Genomic DNA, 15,946 nt, shown 5'->3' on the forward strand with positions numbered 1-15,946 from the left:
TCTTTAATCAGAAAGCCTGAAATTCTCATTCTCAACCTTCCTAATAATATAATATCAAAGAATTTACAGCGACTACAATCTTCGATGAATTTAATGAATCTTTAATCTTTAATAAATCTTGTGCATTTTTTGCTGGGGTAGAAAAAAAAAATCCTTTTTTCATAGAATAGGAAGACTCAGAAAGCAGAAAGCAGCTGGTTGGAGAAAAACATTTAAAAAGGTCGTTAGGATGTGATTAAATAAGGAATCAAACAGCCAGGGCATGCTGTTATAGGAAAATAATCAATAACTGGGTGGTGTGATGCTGCCCGATGCAAAGCGGAGTTACTGTCACCACCCTGAACTGGTTTATTCTATCTTATGCCTTTACGAAAGAGCACCACATTGTACTTTTTATCCATTTATTGTTATGTTTAATGTTGTGGACCGTCTGTGAGACAGGTCAGTACCTGTTGTCACTTATGTTGTAGATGCTATAAGCAGTCGTTCCCTCACCAGCCTCTCTCGTTCTCTCTCTCTTGAAGTTAATAAGACAAAAAAACTCAGCTTGTCGTGTTACCGAGAAACCAGGAAGTGTAAAGACTCTCCTATGTTAGAAAACGTAAATTATCAGCTTAACCCTGAATGTTACAAAGCACTGACACTGGAGACTCCTTCCAAAAATTCTAAATAAACTTCCTTTCATTTATGGCATTTGGCAGACACCCTTATCCAGAGCGACCTACAATTATCTCATTCATATAACTGAGCAGTTGAGGGTTAAGGGCCTTGCTCAGGGGCCCAGCAGTGGCAGCCTGGCGGCACTGGGATTTGAACTTTCAACCTTCTGAGCAGGAGTCCAATGGCTTAACCACTGAGCTACTACTTCCCCCCTTTCCATTCACAGAAACTTTAATATAAACCCATGATTTGTCTTGCAGCTGTAACTACAGTCAGAGCTGCTTAAAATGAATCCACACCTTCTGACCAATCAGAGCGGACATATTACTCAAGTGAAAATGACCAGCTAAAGTTTGTAAACAAACAAACAAACAAAAATTAAATACTCCCTCAGCTGATACAGAAGAGGAAGTGAAGGAGTGTTTTTTTCTGAATGGCCTGGTTATTTGTGCAACGGGAGCAGGAGCACAGCTGTGACATACAGTATCTTCTCACGCAGTAAAGCAGTATTCAGATAAAACATAAAGCATGTTGAAATAACTCTCAAACTTTATTTGGATTCTGACAGCTTTAGTCTGGACATTTGAGTTTTTTTTTTTTAATAGCTTGGTATTTTGCAGGGCTTTCGTGCAAGAAGAATGACATTTCAGCACAGACACTATTTGGAAGGTTTTCTCGGTTCCATCAAGCGTGAGGAATGTGCAGATTTATTATTTTTGATACCTGTTACACATTTTTCACTGACAAGGTGCCAGTGCAGGTGCTAGAGCTGGTGCTCGTTCACAGATCCAGTTATAAAAAACAGGCCAACGTTTCCACACGCTCCACCGAGCCAATCAATATTCTGCCATTCAAAGTCAAATCCTTAAATGCTCATAAGCACAAAACAAATAGACACTGATCATAACAGAAGATGATCAGCTGACAGATACATGTTTTTTATTGCTAATATATTCTGAGTATAAAGCTGCCCAAAGCAAGTTGTATTATGTATGACAAGATTGAACTTTTTACGGCTGCCAGGAGAAACAGTTAGTTACCTCATTTAGCGGATTTTGTCAACAATAATCTTCAAAACACCTGGAATTTCCACGTCAGATTTTCTGGTAGGGTAAAAATAATAACTGCACACATTCTAACTCAGATTCTGAGAACATACTGTATTTCAGCCTCCAAAGACACATCCTTTAGATACGCTTTTAACTGGGTAGAAAAAGAAGACAACCTTTATCGTCAAGAATACAAGAACAATAAAGTCAAATAGTTTTTTTGTCTTCTTCATATAGCCCAGCTTGTTAGTAAGCTGAGATCAGAGCACAGGGTCAGTGAGTGGGTTAAGGGTCTTATTCAAGGGTATAATACTGGCAGCTTGGCAGTGTCGAAGGGAGCTCGAACTCATGGCATTCTGATTAGTAGCCCAGAGCCTTTACTATGCCAGTCTGAGGCTTCAGCTCAAAAGAGTGAATTTCTCTATTTTGTGTAAAATTCCTGACATGACGTTCCTGACACTGGCCCCAAAACCACTGACATCATTGTTACTGGTTCCAGATCAGCTACATTTTGGTGGCAGTATAAATCAGATTTTGTGGGCTGAGACCTGATTTTTTTCAGGGGAAACATGAAGGGTTCCAGATTAGTCACTGACATCAACAACTTGTAATTACAAAAGTGCTATATCCATAGCCATTCACTAGCCACAAATATCCATAGCCATTCACTAGCCAATCATAAGTGGCTATCATAGGTGGCCATGTTCACACAGATTCAAAGGTTTCAAGAAGGCTATAGCTCTACAGGAAGAAACTGCCTGCATCCTGCTCGCTGTCAAGGTGCTAAACGAGCCTAGCGGCCACCAGAGTCTAGATTGCATGAACACTGTAGCACAACCACATGTTCCCCTTGGTGAGTGGACTTATTAATTATTAAATCTCCAGTCCAGCAGGAAACAGATGGCAGAGATCACTGGTAGCTAGCTCCCGTCTGCTTGGCATTTTGCATTTGTGTGTGGTTCTGTGTGTGAATATGAGGTGTGTGTGTAGGGGGGTACTGAACATCCTTGGAGTCATATGTGCCAATGTTGACACTCTACGTCTTACTTCATAGTACTGAATAATCAAATTTATTATAATTCATGGGAAAAAAAAGCCTGAAATAAATTCCAGTGTGCCTAATTCAAAAAATTCTACAATTGTCCTGCTGCTGAGTTGTAAACAGCTCCCGAGTTTGCGAAATTATTGTGTTCATACAGTGCCTTCATACAAATTTGTAGTCATGAGATCACATCTAGTATTTGTTTAATAAAGGGTTACATGACAGATTGTAAAAAGTAAATACTCAACATTTTTCCTGATCTTTTGAAGCATCTAAAAAGCAGCTTGTATTCACTAACAGATGGTCCTTACTACTTTAAGGAACAAAAATTTATTTATTTATTTATTTATTCATTTATTTATTTATTTATTGCCAGTTTGAGTCATTTTTACCACTGTGAAATACCAACATAAAGTAGAAATTTCACTAATCCTGGTTCCCTAATGGAAGATTTGGTTCCATAAACCAGGTTTTACATACAGTAATGTAATACATTGAGGTTTGGGCAATTAAACAATTGAAGCAGTCACACTGGTGGACAAATAATAAATTCATGTGCGGTCCCACTGGGCAAGTGGAAGCTCTGCTGTGCTGCCCCATGTTTTGGTTGGCTGGAAATCTGACTAAGCTAAAAATGGTTAGCTAATGATAAGCTAGTCAGCTAGTTAAGTGCATTAATGTTAGGGGTGGAATGACTGGAAGATTTGGATTGAGGCATCGTTTTAAAAGACAACGACTGAAATGAATCAAGACTACAATAATAATTCGATTATTATACTGCTCGTAACTTAAACTAAGACTTTATTTATTTATTAAAATAGTCCTTGTCTACATTATCATTCACAAATTAATGCTACCTCTGATGCTGTATCATAGTAGATTCAGTGGTATTGTCAAAAATCGAATCATTGGCTTATGAAATCACATTGTAGCAGACTCAGTGATATTGTTGAATATTGAATTGCTGCCTTAAAGACTGAAATTTTATCGTATCGTGTGGAAGCCTGAGGTTTACACCCCTAATTAATACAGTGTCAGGTTAGTGCCAATAGTGGATTGGGACTACAGCACCCATCAGCCACTGCACACCACACGTCCATGTCACGCATCAGTGCATAATGAGTCACGTTTGTATCGCACTCAGTGTCTAGCAGCTGTTGTAAGTAGCATCCTTGTTGATTGTCTCATCCATGCCATGTTCATGTTAATCCCATGCTTGTCTAGTTTGTGTTTGTGTTACATAGACTTAGTCTTTGCCCACTCTGGACTTGCATGCGTCTCCAAATCATCCGTGACATACAGCTAAAAGAAAACAAACAGCATTCCTGTGGAGACGACTATGTCAACATAAACCACACCCTCTCCTAATAAAGTTAGTAATTACGTTTGCGACCTTGACGCAAAGTCCCCTAGTAGTTGGAGACCATTTTGTTTATGAGATCTTTTTTGTCTTCACATCACAAATAAAAAATATTATCTGAGTCTGGCCAGTGTCTTTACTTTCTCTCCATGTGTTTAACTGTGAGGTGATGAAAGCAACAAGAAGTAGTCTTTCTCGACTTCTCTATTCACGATTATTTCGTATATTAAATATTGGTTCATTTTTAAAACAAATGTACCCTAGAGTGCTGATCTCATTCTTCATATGTTCTTCAGGACTCTTGAGCAGAGAGAAATGCTTCACACACACTTGTGTTTTCATTAGCATGCAAATGTGTTTTTTTTATCAACTATTTTTAATGTGCTGTAAATCTAAGGTAATTCTGAGCATTTATTCAAATGTAATAAAAATATAAGTATGTGTATAAGAAGACATATCACACAAATACATAGATAGGTTTCCATTCTGGAGAAAATTTGGAAAAAGGAAACAGACGAAAATAACCTAGCTGATTCTCCAGGGACAAGCTGGGACACAGCCATGCAATCAGTTCACCCATTTTGGTGGTGGGGAAAAATTTCTAAATATTATTTTGCTCTGGTGAATCCAAAAGTCACAGAGTCACAGAGATGTGACATGCCATTTTCCCCTCATATGAGAAGCAACATACTATCCGCTCTTAGTTTCTGGACCAAAATCTGACAGCTGTCTTCTGTAAATCACTCAAAAATGCATATACTGCAAGCGTATAGTAAATAAAATAGCATCTGAACGCTCAAAGTAGATGATGAATTTTTGTATGGATTTTTTGTAGTATTATTTATCATTTTTTTCAGTATCAAGTTATCAGCTGGCAAAAAGCTCATAATTGAAGTAAGGTAGCCCGGGATTTTACATTAATGCTCCATCTCTGTTAGCCTCTAATAGGCCAACTGTGAGGAATACACCTTTTATTGCAATGTGTAAGCCACAGGCCTGCACAGTTCATTGCCATTTCTAATCCAACACCCCTGACTCAACTAATAAAGTGCCTAATAAATTACTGATGAATTGAATCGGCCACATTATGGACAGAGGAAACAGCAAAGTGCGGAGTGCACTAATGACCAATGCCTCAACAGAATTCCCATCACCACTGTAGCTCTAATTCAGGATAATTCATCTAAAATAGTGTTCAGGAAGCTGAATGCGGATGGGGATTAGCTGAGAAGTAGCGTAGCATTGTTCCAGTTCCAGACATTTTCACAGTATTTCAATTTAGACTGAAAAGATTGTGGTGTTTTAAGCCGCCGTTTAAAAACACACAAGGAAAAATGTAACATAATGTAACTTATACCCCATCATAGGTGAACTCTCGAATCTGATTGGTCAGAAGGTGTTGATTCACTAAAAGTAACTCTTCTAAGAAGGCTTTCCACTAGAATTTGGAGTGTGGATGTGATGATTTGACCATTCATCCACAAGAGCATTAGTGAGATCAGGCACTGATGTTGGGAGAGGAGGACTGGGGTTCAGTCGGCATTCCAGTTCATCCCCAAAGTGTTCAGTAGGGTTGAGGTCAAGGCTCCTTGCAGGCCACTCACGATCTTGCACACCAACTTTGTTAAACCATGTCTTCATGGAGCTCGCTTTGTGCACAGGGGCCTTGTCATGCTAGAACAGGTTTGGGCCTCTTAGCTCCAGTGAAGGGAAATCTTAATTCTACAGCATACAAAGACATCCTATACAATTGTTTGCTTCCAAGTTTGTGGCAACAGTTTGGGGAAGAACGTCTCCAGGTTACGTATGTAACCATGGTTCCCCGAGGGAACGAGACGCTGCGTCACGAAACGCTATGGGAACGCCCCCGCGTGACCGCGCTCTGAATCACGTGTCTAATCCGTCCAATGGATGGGCGAGACGTCACGGGCGGGGTGACGTAGCGACCCGGAAGCATAAAAGCCCGAGCGGCGAGCCCCGCGTTAGCTTACTGGAAAATGAAGCAAGCGCCGCAGGGACGCCGGAAGTGTGGCACCGAGACGCAGCGTCTCGTTCCCTCGGGGAACCATGGTTACATACGTAACCTGGAGACGTTCCCCTTCAGGAACTCGAGCTGCGTCACGAAACGCTATGGGAACGAGTATACCCACGCCGCCAGACTTACAAGTCCCTGCCTCCAGGAGGAGGCAAGCCTAAGGCACAAGGACAGAGGAGCTGGGAGTGGCCCGGGTATCTAGGTCATAAAACCTAGCAAAGGTCAGGGGCGTGGACCATCCCGCCGCGTTGCAGATGTCCTGTAAGGACACACCTGCCAGAAAGGCCTTAGAGGCCGCCACCGCTCGGGTAGAGTGAGCCTTGACCCCCAGGGGACTGGGGAGACCAGAGGACTCGAAAGCCAGAGAAATGGATTCTACAATCCACCGGCTGAGGGTCTGCTTAGAAGCAGGACAACCCCTCTTAGGGGGACCAAAGCAAACAAGCAACTGGTCCGCCTTTCTCCACAGGGCAGTTCTGTGGACGTACGCGTCCAGTGCTCGCACTGGACACGTACAATTGAGCTTCCGATGGTCGGGCTCCCTAAAGGGAGGAGGACAGAAAGCCTGCAGCATGACCGGCCGTGGTGCCGAGGAGGGGACTTTCGGTACGTACCCCGCTCGGGGGTACAAGAATGCTTTGGCCAAACCAGGTGCAAAGTCTAAATAGGAAGGGGCCACCGAGAGGGCCTGAAGATCCCCCACTCTCCTAAGAGAGGAAATTGCCAAGAGAAAGGCAGTTTTCAACGTCAGAAGACGGTCCGAAATCTCCTCTATGGGCTCGAAGGGGGGTTTGCAGAGAGCCTCTAAAACCACGGCCAGGTCCCACGAGGGGACCCGAGATCGAGCTGGAGGTCTGATCCTCAGCGCACCGCGGAGGAAACGTGTCACCCAGGGGTGCCTGCCCACTGACTGGCCATCGAGAGGGGCGTGGCAGGCCGCAATAGCCGCCACGTACACCTTCAGGGTGGAGTGGGTCAGTCCCGCGGAGAGGCGGGCCTGCAAGAACTCCAGCACTGTACCAACTGGGCAGTGAACAGGGTCAAGCCGGCGGTCTCCGCACCAGGAAGTGAAAAGTTTCCACTTCAGGGCGTACAGTTTCCTCGTAGAGGGAGCTCTGGACTGGAGGATGGTCTCCACAACCTCGGTTGAGAGACCGGAAGCGCGGAGTTGTGCCCCCTCAGAGGCCACACCCACAGCTTCCACAGCTCCGGGCGGGGGTGAAGATGGCCCCCCGCCTGTGAGAGGAGATCCCTCCTGATCGGAATCTCCCATGGGGAGCCGTCTAGGAGGGAAATCAGGTCCGAGAACCATACTCGGCCCGGCCAGAACGGGGCTACTCACAGTAGACGAATTCCGTCCCGGCGCACTCTCTCCAGAACTCCCGGGAGCAGAGCGACCGGAGGAAAGGCGTACAGACGCAGCCTCGGCCACGGCTGTACCATGGCATCCAGTCCAAGAGGAGCTGGATGAATCAGAGAGAACCAAAGGGGACAGTGCGACGTCTCCTGCGTCGCAAACAGATCCACCTGGGCTCTGCCGAACATACGCCATATGAGCTCCACCACCTCGGGGTGGAGTCTCCATTCCCCGGGCACCGGCCCCTGCCTCGACAGGGCGTCCGCTCCCACGTTGAGATGACCAGGGATGTAGGCCGCTCTCAATGAGAGGAGGTTCCCTTGGGACCACACAAGGATCTGGAGCGCCAGCCTGTAAAGGGGGCGCGAACGCAGACCTCCCTGGCGGTTGATGTAAGAGACCACCGTCGTGTTGTCGGTGCGCACCAACACGTGGCGGCCTCTTAGGTCTGGGAGAAAGTGTTTCAGAGCTAGAAACACGGCCAGCATCTCCAGGCGGTTGATGTGCCAAGTGAGATGGCGGCCGCTCCACAGACCACGGGCAGGACGGCCACTCATGACCGCTCCCCATCCGGTGAGGGACGCATCCGTCGCTAGCACTACGCGGCGACCAGGAGTTCCCAGGACCGGGCCCTGAGACAAGAACCCAGGTTCTCTCCACACAGCTAAGGCACGGCGGCATCGTCGCGTGACCTTGATCATGCGGAGCGGGTTTCCTCTGTTTCGGAAAAACCCCCTGGTCTTGAGCCACCACTGTAGGGGTCTCATGTGCAGCAGGCCAAACGGTATCACGTTGGACGCAGCTGCCAATAGGCCCAGCAGTCTCTGAAACTGCTTTACAGTGAGTGACCGGCCTACTTTCACTCTCGCGACCGCTGTGAGGACCGACTCGATCCGAGCAGGAGACAAACGTGCCTGCATCGTGGTCGAATCCCACACGACGCCTAGATAAGCGGTTCTCTGAGCTGGAGAAAGCACGCTTTTCTCGGCGTTTAGTCTTAACCCCAGTTCCTTCATATGGGCGAGAACGGCATCTCGATGCCGAGCCGCCATCTGCTCTGAATGAGCTAAAATCAACCAGTCGTCGATATAGTTCAGTATGCGGATGCCCTGTAGTCGCATAGGAGCCAGGGCAGCATCCACGCACTTCGTGAAGGTGCGGGGTGAGAGTGCTAGGCCGAAGGGAAGAACCCGATACTGGTAAGCTTCGCCCCCGAAAGCGAACCTCAGGAACTTCCTGTGCGGGGGAAGGATGGAGATGTGGAAATACGCATCTTTTAGGTCGATCGTGACGAACCAGTCCTCGGACCTGATCTGAGACACGACCTGAGTGACCGTAAGCATCCTGAACTTCAGTCGAGCGACTGAGAGGTTCAATTGCCGCAAGTCCAAAATGGGACGCAGCCCTCCCCCCTTCTTGGGAACAATGAAGTACCGGCTGTAGAACCCTGACTCCCTGTCGTGAGGAGGGACCACCTCGATGGCCTCCTTCCTCAGGAGAGTACGTACTTCCTGCTCCAATACCAGAGCCTGCTCGGGACCCACCACAGTGGGAAGAACCCCAGAAAAATGAGGTGGAGGCGAGCCGAACTGAATTCGGTAGCCTCTTTCTACAGTACGCAGGACCCAATGAGACACATTCGGCAGAAGTTTCCACGCTGCCAGAAAGCTCACTAAGGGAATCAGTCTCTCGAGACTGACCTCTGGTGTAATAGAAGCGGTTGGCTGGGTGCCCTGAGGCGGCGAACCGACATGGGGGAAATGAGCTAACCGCTGCGAAGGCCTCAGGAGAGGCCGCGAGCCTCCCAGACCCGCTACGTTGCCGGGCGAGAACTGGGAGAGGCGCTCGCTGGAGACCGCTGCGCCCTGAAGCACCATAGGTGGCAGGGTTGGCAGATCGACCTCCTGAGGGCACTGGGGGGGACCCGGGCACCGTAAGATGAGGTGTACGCCGCGTCGCCCCAGAGGGGCCCGCCCTCGGAAGCCCTGGGCCAAAACCATCAGGGCTTCTTAGCCGCGGCCCTTCTGGACATGAGGACGGTCCTCAGATCCGCCTTAGTGCCCGAAGGGCCGGGCCCAGAGCGTCGTCGCGACTCCTGCTCCCGCCTCGGGGGAGCACGGGAGGCGACGCTCTGCTTTTGGGCCTCCCTGTAGGAGGGGGCTGTACACGGAGGGGGCTGCCCCCGCCCGGCAGCCCCACGAGCTAGAGAGCGACGGGGGAGGAACCGCTGGAACGCCGCCGCCTGAGCACGGGCCTGCTGGTATCTCTCGACGACGGAGTCTACCGCGTCGCCAAACAGGCCCGAGGGAGTAAGCGGGGCGTCCATGAGCACGACCCTGTCCTTCTCTTTCATATCGGACAGGGTCAGCCAGAGATGCCTCTCCGCTGCCACCAGGACTGCCATAGACCGACCGATAGCACGGGCGGTCTCCTTGGTGGCGCGGAGGGACAGATCAGCGGCCCGCCTGAGCTCAGCTACCTGCTCAGACGTACTCTCCCCCTGCTCATCCAGCTCTGTAAGCAGGTCAGCCTGGTACGCCTGTAACACCGCCATGGTGTGCAGACACGCACCGGCCTGACCTGCTGCCGTGTATGCCTTGCCTACCAGCGCTGAGGTGGTCCGCAGCGGCTTGGTAGGCAACGCCGGAGCCTTCAGGGACGATGCAGCAGCAGGGGACAGATAGCTGGCTAGCGTCTGTTCAACCCTGGGCATGGCCCTGTAGCCGGAGTAGTCCAGCCCCGCCACATTAGCGTAATGGGAAGACGTGGGACTGAACAACCGGGCCGAAAATGGCCTATTCCAGGACCTCGACACCTCAGTGTGGAGGTCCGGAAAAAAGGGCAGGCTCCGGGGCGGAGGTGGCGGCCTACTGCGCAAAAAACGCTCCTCCAGTCTAGAGCCCTGAGGCTCAGGCCGTGACTCAGCGGGCCAGTCAATGCTAAGCTTAGCGACTGCCCGTGCAACCACCTCGAGCAGCTCCCCGTATTGAGGAGACTGCGGCTCAGGGTCGACGCTCTCCACATCGACCTCCTCGGAGGACGATAGGTGGAGCGCCGAGTCCGCTCCCCGGGGGGAAGAAACCGCAGAGCGTGCTTCCGAGCCCAGGGAGGGGACAGAGGACCTGGAGGGTGAGGAAGGAGAAAGGGACGGGCCCGTCTTCATTCCCTCCGCCAGGTCCATCTGCGAGCCCCACGAGCGCAACCGCCGCTCTGCCTCGGCAGAAGCGGGGCCGGCACCGCGAGGCACGCTAGTGAGGGCTCCCTCCTCAAAGAGAGCCCAGCGGGAGCGGAGAGTGCGCAGCGGTAAACGCTCGCAATGTGCGCAGCCGGCTCCCTCGAGAGCCGACTGAACATGCTCCGCTCCCAAACAGGCAACGCACAGACTGTGTGTATCCCCGCCCGTAATAAATCGCGGACAGGGAGGAACACACGGCCTGAAGCGCTGCCCGCTCTCGCCCTTAGTCTTAACCTTGGCTTTAGGCATGCCAACGATAAAACACCAAAAGACAGACAATAAACACAGAGCGCTTGCTGAAAACAGGAAGCTGACGCGGGGCTCGCCGCTCGGGCTTTTATGCTTCCGGGTCGCTACGTCACCCCGCCCGTGACGTCTCGCCCATCCATTGGACGGATTAGACACGTGATTCAGAGCGCGGTCACGCGGGGGCGTTCCCATAGCGTTTCGTGACGCAGCTCGAGTTCCTGAAGGGGAACCACATATGGGTCTGAAGGTCATGTGTCCACATACTTTTGTCCATATTGTATAGTCATTATGACACTTTTGTTTAGCAGACATATGGACTTATGGAAGGAGTCTCCAGTGTCAGCATTATCAGTAAGTTTTCCAACAAAGGAAAGTCTCCAGAAAAGAGCAGTTTCTAGTTTCTTGACAAAATGACAAGATGAGGTGTTTTTTGTTCTTATTAACCTCTGCCATAATGTAATGTAAGTGATAACTAGTTTCATGGACAAATTAAATGTAACTAAAATATATAAAACGTATGACATGTCATTCTTTAAATAAAAAAGTCATGTGTTCAATGTCTATGTTATAAGAGGAATATCACAGCATGCCGTCATTGATTATTTTCCTATAACATCACGTCTCATTGTGCTTTAACTCTTATATAATATATTTCTTTTAACATTGAACAGCAGTTTTCAAAAAAATCTATTATTCTTGTTATAAAACAAACAAAAGCCAAAGGAAATAAAAACAATTTAATCACCAACCATGATGTGGAATTGATTAAGTGTAGCACCCTCATATCCAAACTATCATAAAATGGTTGATATGTTTATGGGGGAGATATAAAGTTTCACAATCACTAGTTTCTGCAACTTTGCTACTGATATATTCATCTAACTTTTTTATCACATGCAAGCAATACACACTGGGAAATTAAGGTTGAACATGCCTCTTGTATGTTAAGGGCAAAAATCACATTTTTCATATTCAATAAAGCCAAAACAACATCTCATAAACAAATACACAAATAAAACACCTTATACTCAGCTCATTAAGTAACCAGGCACAAAATATGTCTTACTGTGCCTGTGCGGATGGTGCAACATGAAACGTGAAGAAAAAAAAAGTTCGCTCAACTATTTACTAGCAGAATGTAGTCTGTTGTAGCCTAAAATAGACTGAGATGGAAATAAAAGCTCTGCAGATGTTTATCTCTGATGCACTGCAAGATGTGATGGCTGTTTATGATAAAATGTGAGACTCAGCTGGTGTGTGGACAATTAAGCGAGCATTTTATGCTGTGCAGCAGTACTGCAGAAGAGTGGTCTGTAATGCTGTTTCAGCGATATTCCGTTTGTAATATTCCTCTTAAACTTTCTTATATAGGACATCTGGAGAGATTGCTTGAAATTCACTGCTCCTAAAAAACTCTTGGCCTTGTTTGGCGTGAGCAGTGGTTTCCTCTGCACTCGTTGTGTGGGAAGAAAAGAGGGCACGATTTTGCAAACAACTGCCGACTATCCCAGGAACGAGATGAGGAAAAGCCAATAGCTGGGTGTAATGGCCTACTACACGGATTTAATGGGAGTTGAAGTCCAACCTCCTTCTATATAACTGTCAGCGTATGCATTATTGAACCCTGCCCAATCTAATACTGTGGATGCAAAACGGTTTCTCGTTTTAAGAGCCTCCCTACAGACAGCCTCCTGCCGTGCCTGCTTAAATGCTCACTCTGAAAGCAGATAACCAAAGAGCAGACAGCAGAAAGTAGAGGACTTATACATTATTTATTTTCTCTTTTTTTACCACTCATGTTACAATAGATGGCAGCTGATAAATCTTACAACCAAACAGTAGCTGTGCTGCTTCTTTGCTTAAAGATGGACTTGTCAATATCTTTGCAATCCTTTCTATGAAGCCCATATTCATGAATCATTATAACTGTGCTGTGCTGTACTGCACAACTTTTATAACTTTTTATCCAGGTTAAATTTTGAGTAGCTATAAGTAGCTCCACTAATAAATGAATAATCTTTTGACAAAATAGCTACTCAAAATTTGACTGGTGTTAATATGATATGATACCATAGGATACAGTGGCTCAATATGATACTTTTTTATATAGGAAAAATAAGCATTGTGTGAATATGTTTCCATTTTCAGTTGATTAAAACATTCAACATTATAACTGTACAATCATTGAAAATTAATAATGGTAGTGTTTGTGTGATCCTTTTACTCTTAGCACTTTTAGAATGTAACATAATTAAACACGGCTAATTAAACATTAGCCTTCTGGCCAAGGTATTGCTGGTGTACGCAGTTGCCAGGTTTCGCTTTAACCGACTTTAGTTTTCCACCCCAATCTTGTTTGTTCAGAATTGTCTCAATTATGCTTAAAATCCGTGACCCCGGCAACCCTAAATAAGGTGCAATATTTTGAGAAAAAAGTTGTAATATCTGATATTATGAGAAATAATTCGCAATATTTTAAGAATAAAGTCGTAACAAACAACAAAATAGTACATATCAGAGCAACGTTTAAAATGAGGGACGTTGAAGTTTTAGTGAAGTTATTGTCTCTTTTGTTGAAGGAGAAATCACAGGCAGTGGCCACCTTCAAGGCTATCAATGCTTATTACACGATAGCCTTACGACTTTATTCTCAAAATTTTGAGTCATTTTTCTCATTATATCACTTCTACCCCAAATTATTACAACTTTTTTCTCCAAATATTATGATTTTATTCTCTAAATCTTTATTTCTTTATTTTTTAAACAGCCGAGTCTCATATCTTTAGCTATAAATTTCCCAATCTCTGCAGTGAAGTTCTTAAACCTGGACTGAACCAACCAAGAAAATCTGTCTTCAAGCTTCAGAGAGAGAGAATGTGTGTATCTTTGTGCTTTTGTCTACATGGTGTCAGTGCAGAAGCAATGGTAATAGTGCCGGCTCATATGCTAATACGATTTTAGTCTGCTAGCATATTAGCCTATGAAAATGGCATGCACAGGAGAAGTGTGTATTTTTTTTAAAAACCGTGTAGCCTATCCTGATTTGATATAAAGGGGAATTTACTTTTTCAGATGAGGGAATGTGGGCTGATTAAGTTTAAATGTTTATTACACCCCATATAATATAAGTGGTATTTTTTTAGGAAGAATAGCCTGCATTATTGCATGATTAAACTCCTACTACTTAAGAGCAATTTGTCTGTACTTTTCCCACCCATTTTACAAAGCATTTTCTAGTAACATTGGACTAAACTCCTGTATATTTGAGGGATAGTGGAACCCATTGTGTGCATGCCCCTACCTCTTCATTGAGAATTTCCTGACACTGGGAATAGTTCCCCTTCTTCGCCCAGGTTCCATTGGGGAGACATTCTCTGTAGACATTATCTGAGAAATCAAAAAGAAAAAGAAAATTTCCAAAGTTAGCCATTTCTAGATTTGTGGCAGGACATGTCAGCAAGGAACAAACTCATAGCATCATGCTGAAAACTACAAGTACAACAAATACTGCTTGTTTAAATAATATGGACAGCATGTCCAAATCAATTCAATTCAGTTTTATTTGTATAGCATTACAGCTTGATAGAAAGATTTAAAGTTAGATCTGTGATGAGCAAGCCATAAGGGGAGAGTGACAAGGAAAAACTTCCTGAGACGACGTGAGGATGACACTTTGAGAGAAACCAGACTCCAAAGGGAAGCCCTCCTCTTCCCAGATTATAAATCAGTACAGTATACATGTGGAGAAGAGTAAAGACAAACAGTACTAAGTGTGTTGAGGATGTTCAGTACGAGTATATTGTGAATAAATGTCACGGAATGAGCACAGGACAGTGTTTATGATTACAGCAGCTGTTCTTAGGTACAAAGCTACAATATCAAGGTGAGATTATCCACTGAAACACGGGTGCGACTTGGGATGAAACTGATTTTGGGAAGTATTTAGAGTATTCATATTGGACTATCTAAAACAGCATAAGGTGAGTCACAGGTACAGAAAAAAAAGATTTCTCAAAAAAAGGGAGCACTTTTAACACATTTACTCCACTGTTACACTCCAGAACATAATATGTTTAATATAAATATTAGATTATTAGATAGCACACGTATCAGGCCAATACCAGCAAAAAAAAAAAAAAAAAAAAAAGAGAATGAATTTGATCCAATCCTGTAATAAATGGAAAAGATTGGATAGGAATTGGATTGGATTTGAATGATTACATATAAAAAGACTTAATTGTATTTTATGTAATAGGATTGATTTTTATTATATTCATATTTTTTTCTTTATTATATTTGCAATGTAAGTCTTTTTCTGTGAATGAGTTTAAGTGAATAAAAAAGCTGTGGTTTTGTCTAAGTTGTGTTTTTGGCTATGTATTTTTTAAGGGGTTCAGTTTTTCAAAAAATCATGTAGTTCTTAAAGGAAAAAAATATATATTGTCTGGGTATCGGTAATGGCTGATACTCAAGGTTTCAGTATCAGAAAAGAAAAAGTAATATTATGCCATCTCTACTTATTCTGCATCTTGTTTATAAATCACGGTCATAAAGTGTTATTTTTTTGTTTGGGTTATTTGTGTATTTTTTGTTCCTTAAGGTAATATAGCTCATGTTGATCCAAAAAGAACTTAATTGTCACCAATTAATTGAGGTAAAAAACAGTCAAACGATCAGGTAAACAGAGCAAAAAAGGACAAAGAGAATCAAAAACATGGAGAAAACAACCAGTCTAAACCACAAACACAATCAGGAAATAACACTCAGAGTCACTTATTGAAAAGACATCTCAACTACAACATGGAGCTGTTTAAATAAAGTGCTTACTGAAAGTGAGTGAATATGTGTATAGTTTATCAATTTTAATATTAGAAACATCTCTCAAAAGAATTGTAATGAACCAAAGCTGAAACACTATGGGTCAGCTCCTGTGAGGTTTTTTTTTTTTTTTTTTCAGAG

General features: G+C 44.9%; 1 protein-coding gene across 1 annotated transcript in view; it reads right to left on the minus strand.

Moving 5' to 3' along the window:
• The window catches only part of crhr1 (corticotropin releasing hormone receptor 1), a 153,671-nt gene that overhangs the window by 65,284 nt on the left and 72,441 nt on the right, over positions 1 to 15,946 (minus strand). Inside the window, exon 5 of the mRNA XM_026917177.3 lies at positions 14,289 to 14,374. Coding sequence (XP_026772978.1) covers positions 14,289 to 14,374 — 86 coding nt within the window. The remainder of the gene's footprint in view (positions 1 to 14,288; positions 14,375 to 15,946) is intronic.

Source organism: Pangasianodon hypophthalmus, chromosome 13 (genome assembly GCF_027358585.1).
Source record: "Pangasianodon hypophthalmus isolate fPanHyp1 chromosome 13, fPanHyp1.pri, whole genome shotgun sequence".
In the NCBI taxonomy this organism is placed as follows: Eukaryota; Metazoa; Chordata; class Actinopteri; order Siluriformes; family Pangasiidae; genus Pangasianodon; species Pangasianodon hypophthalmus.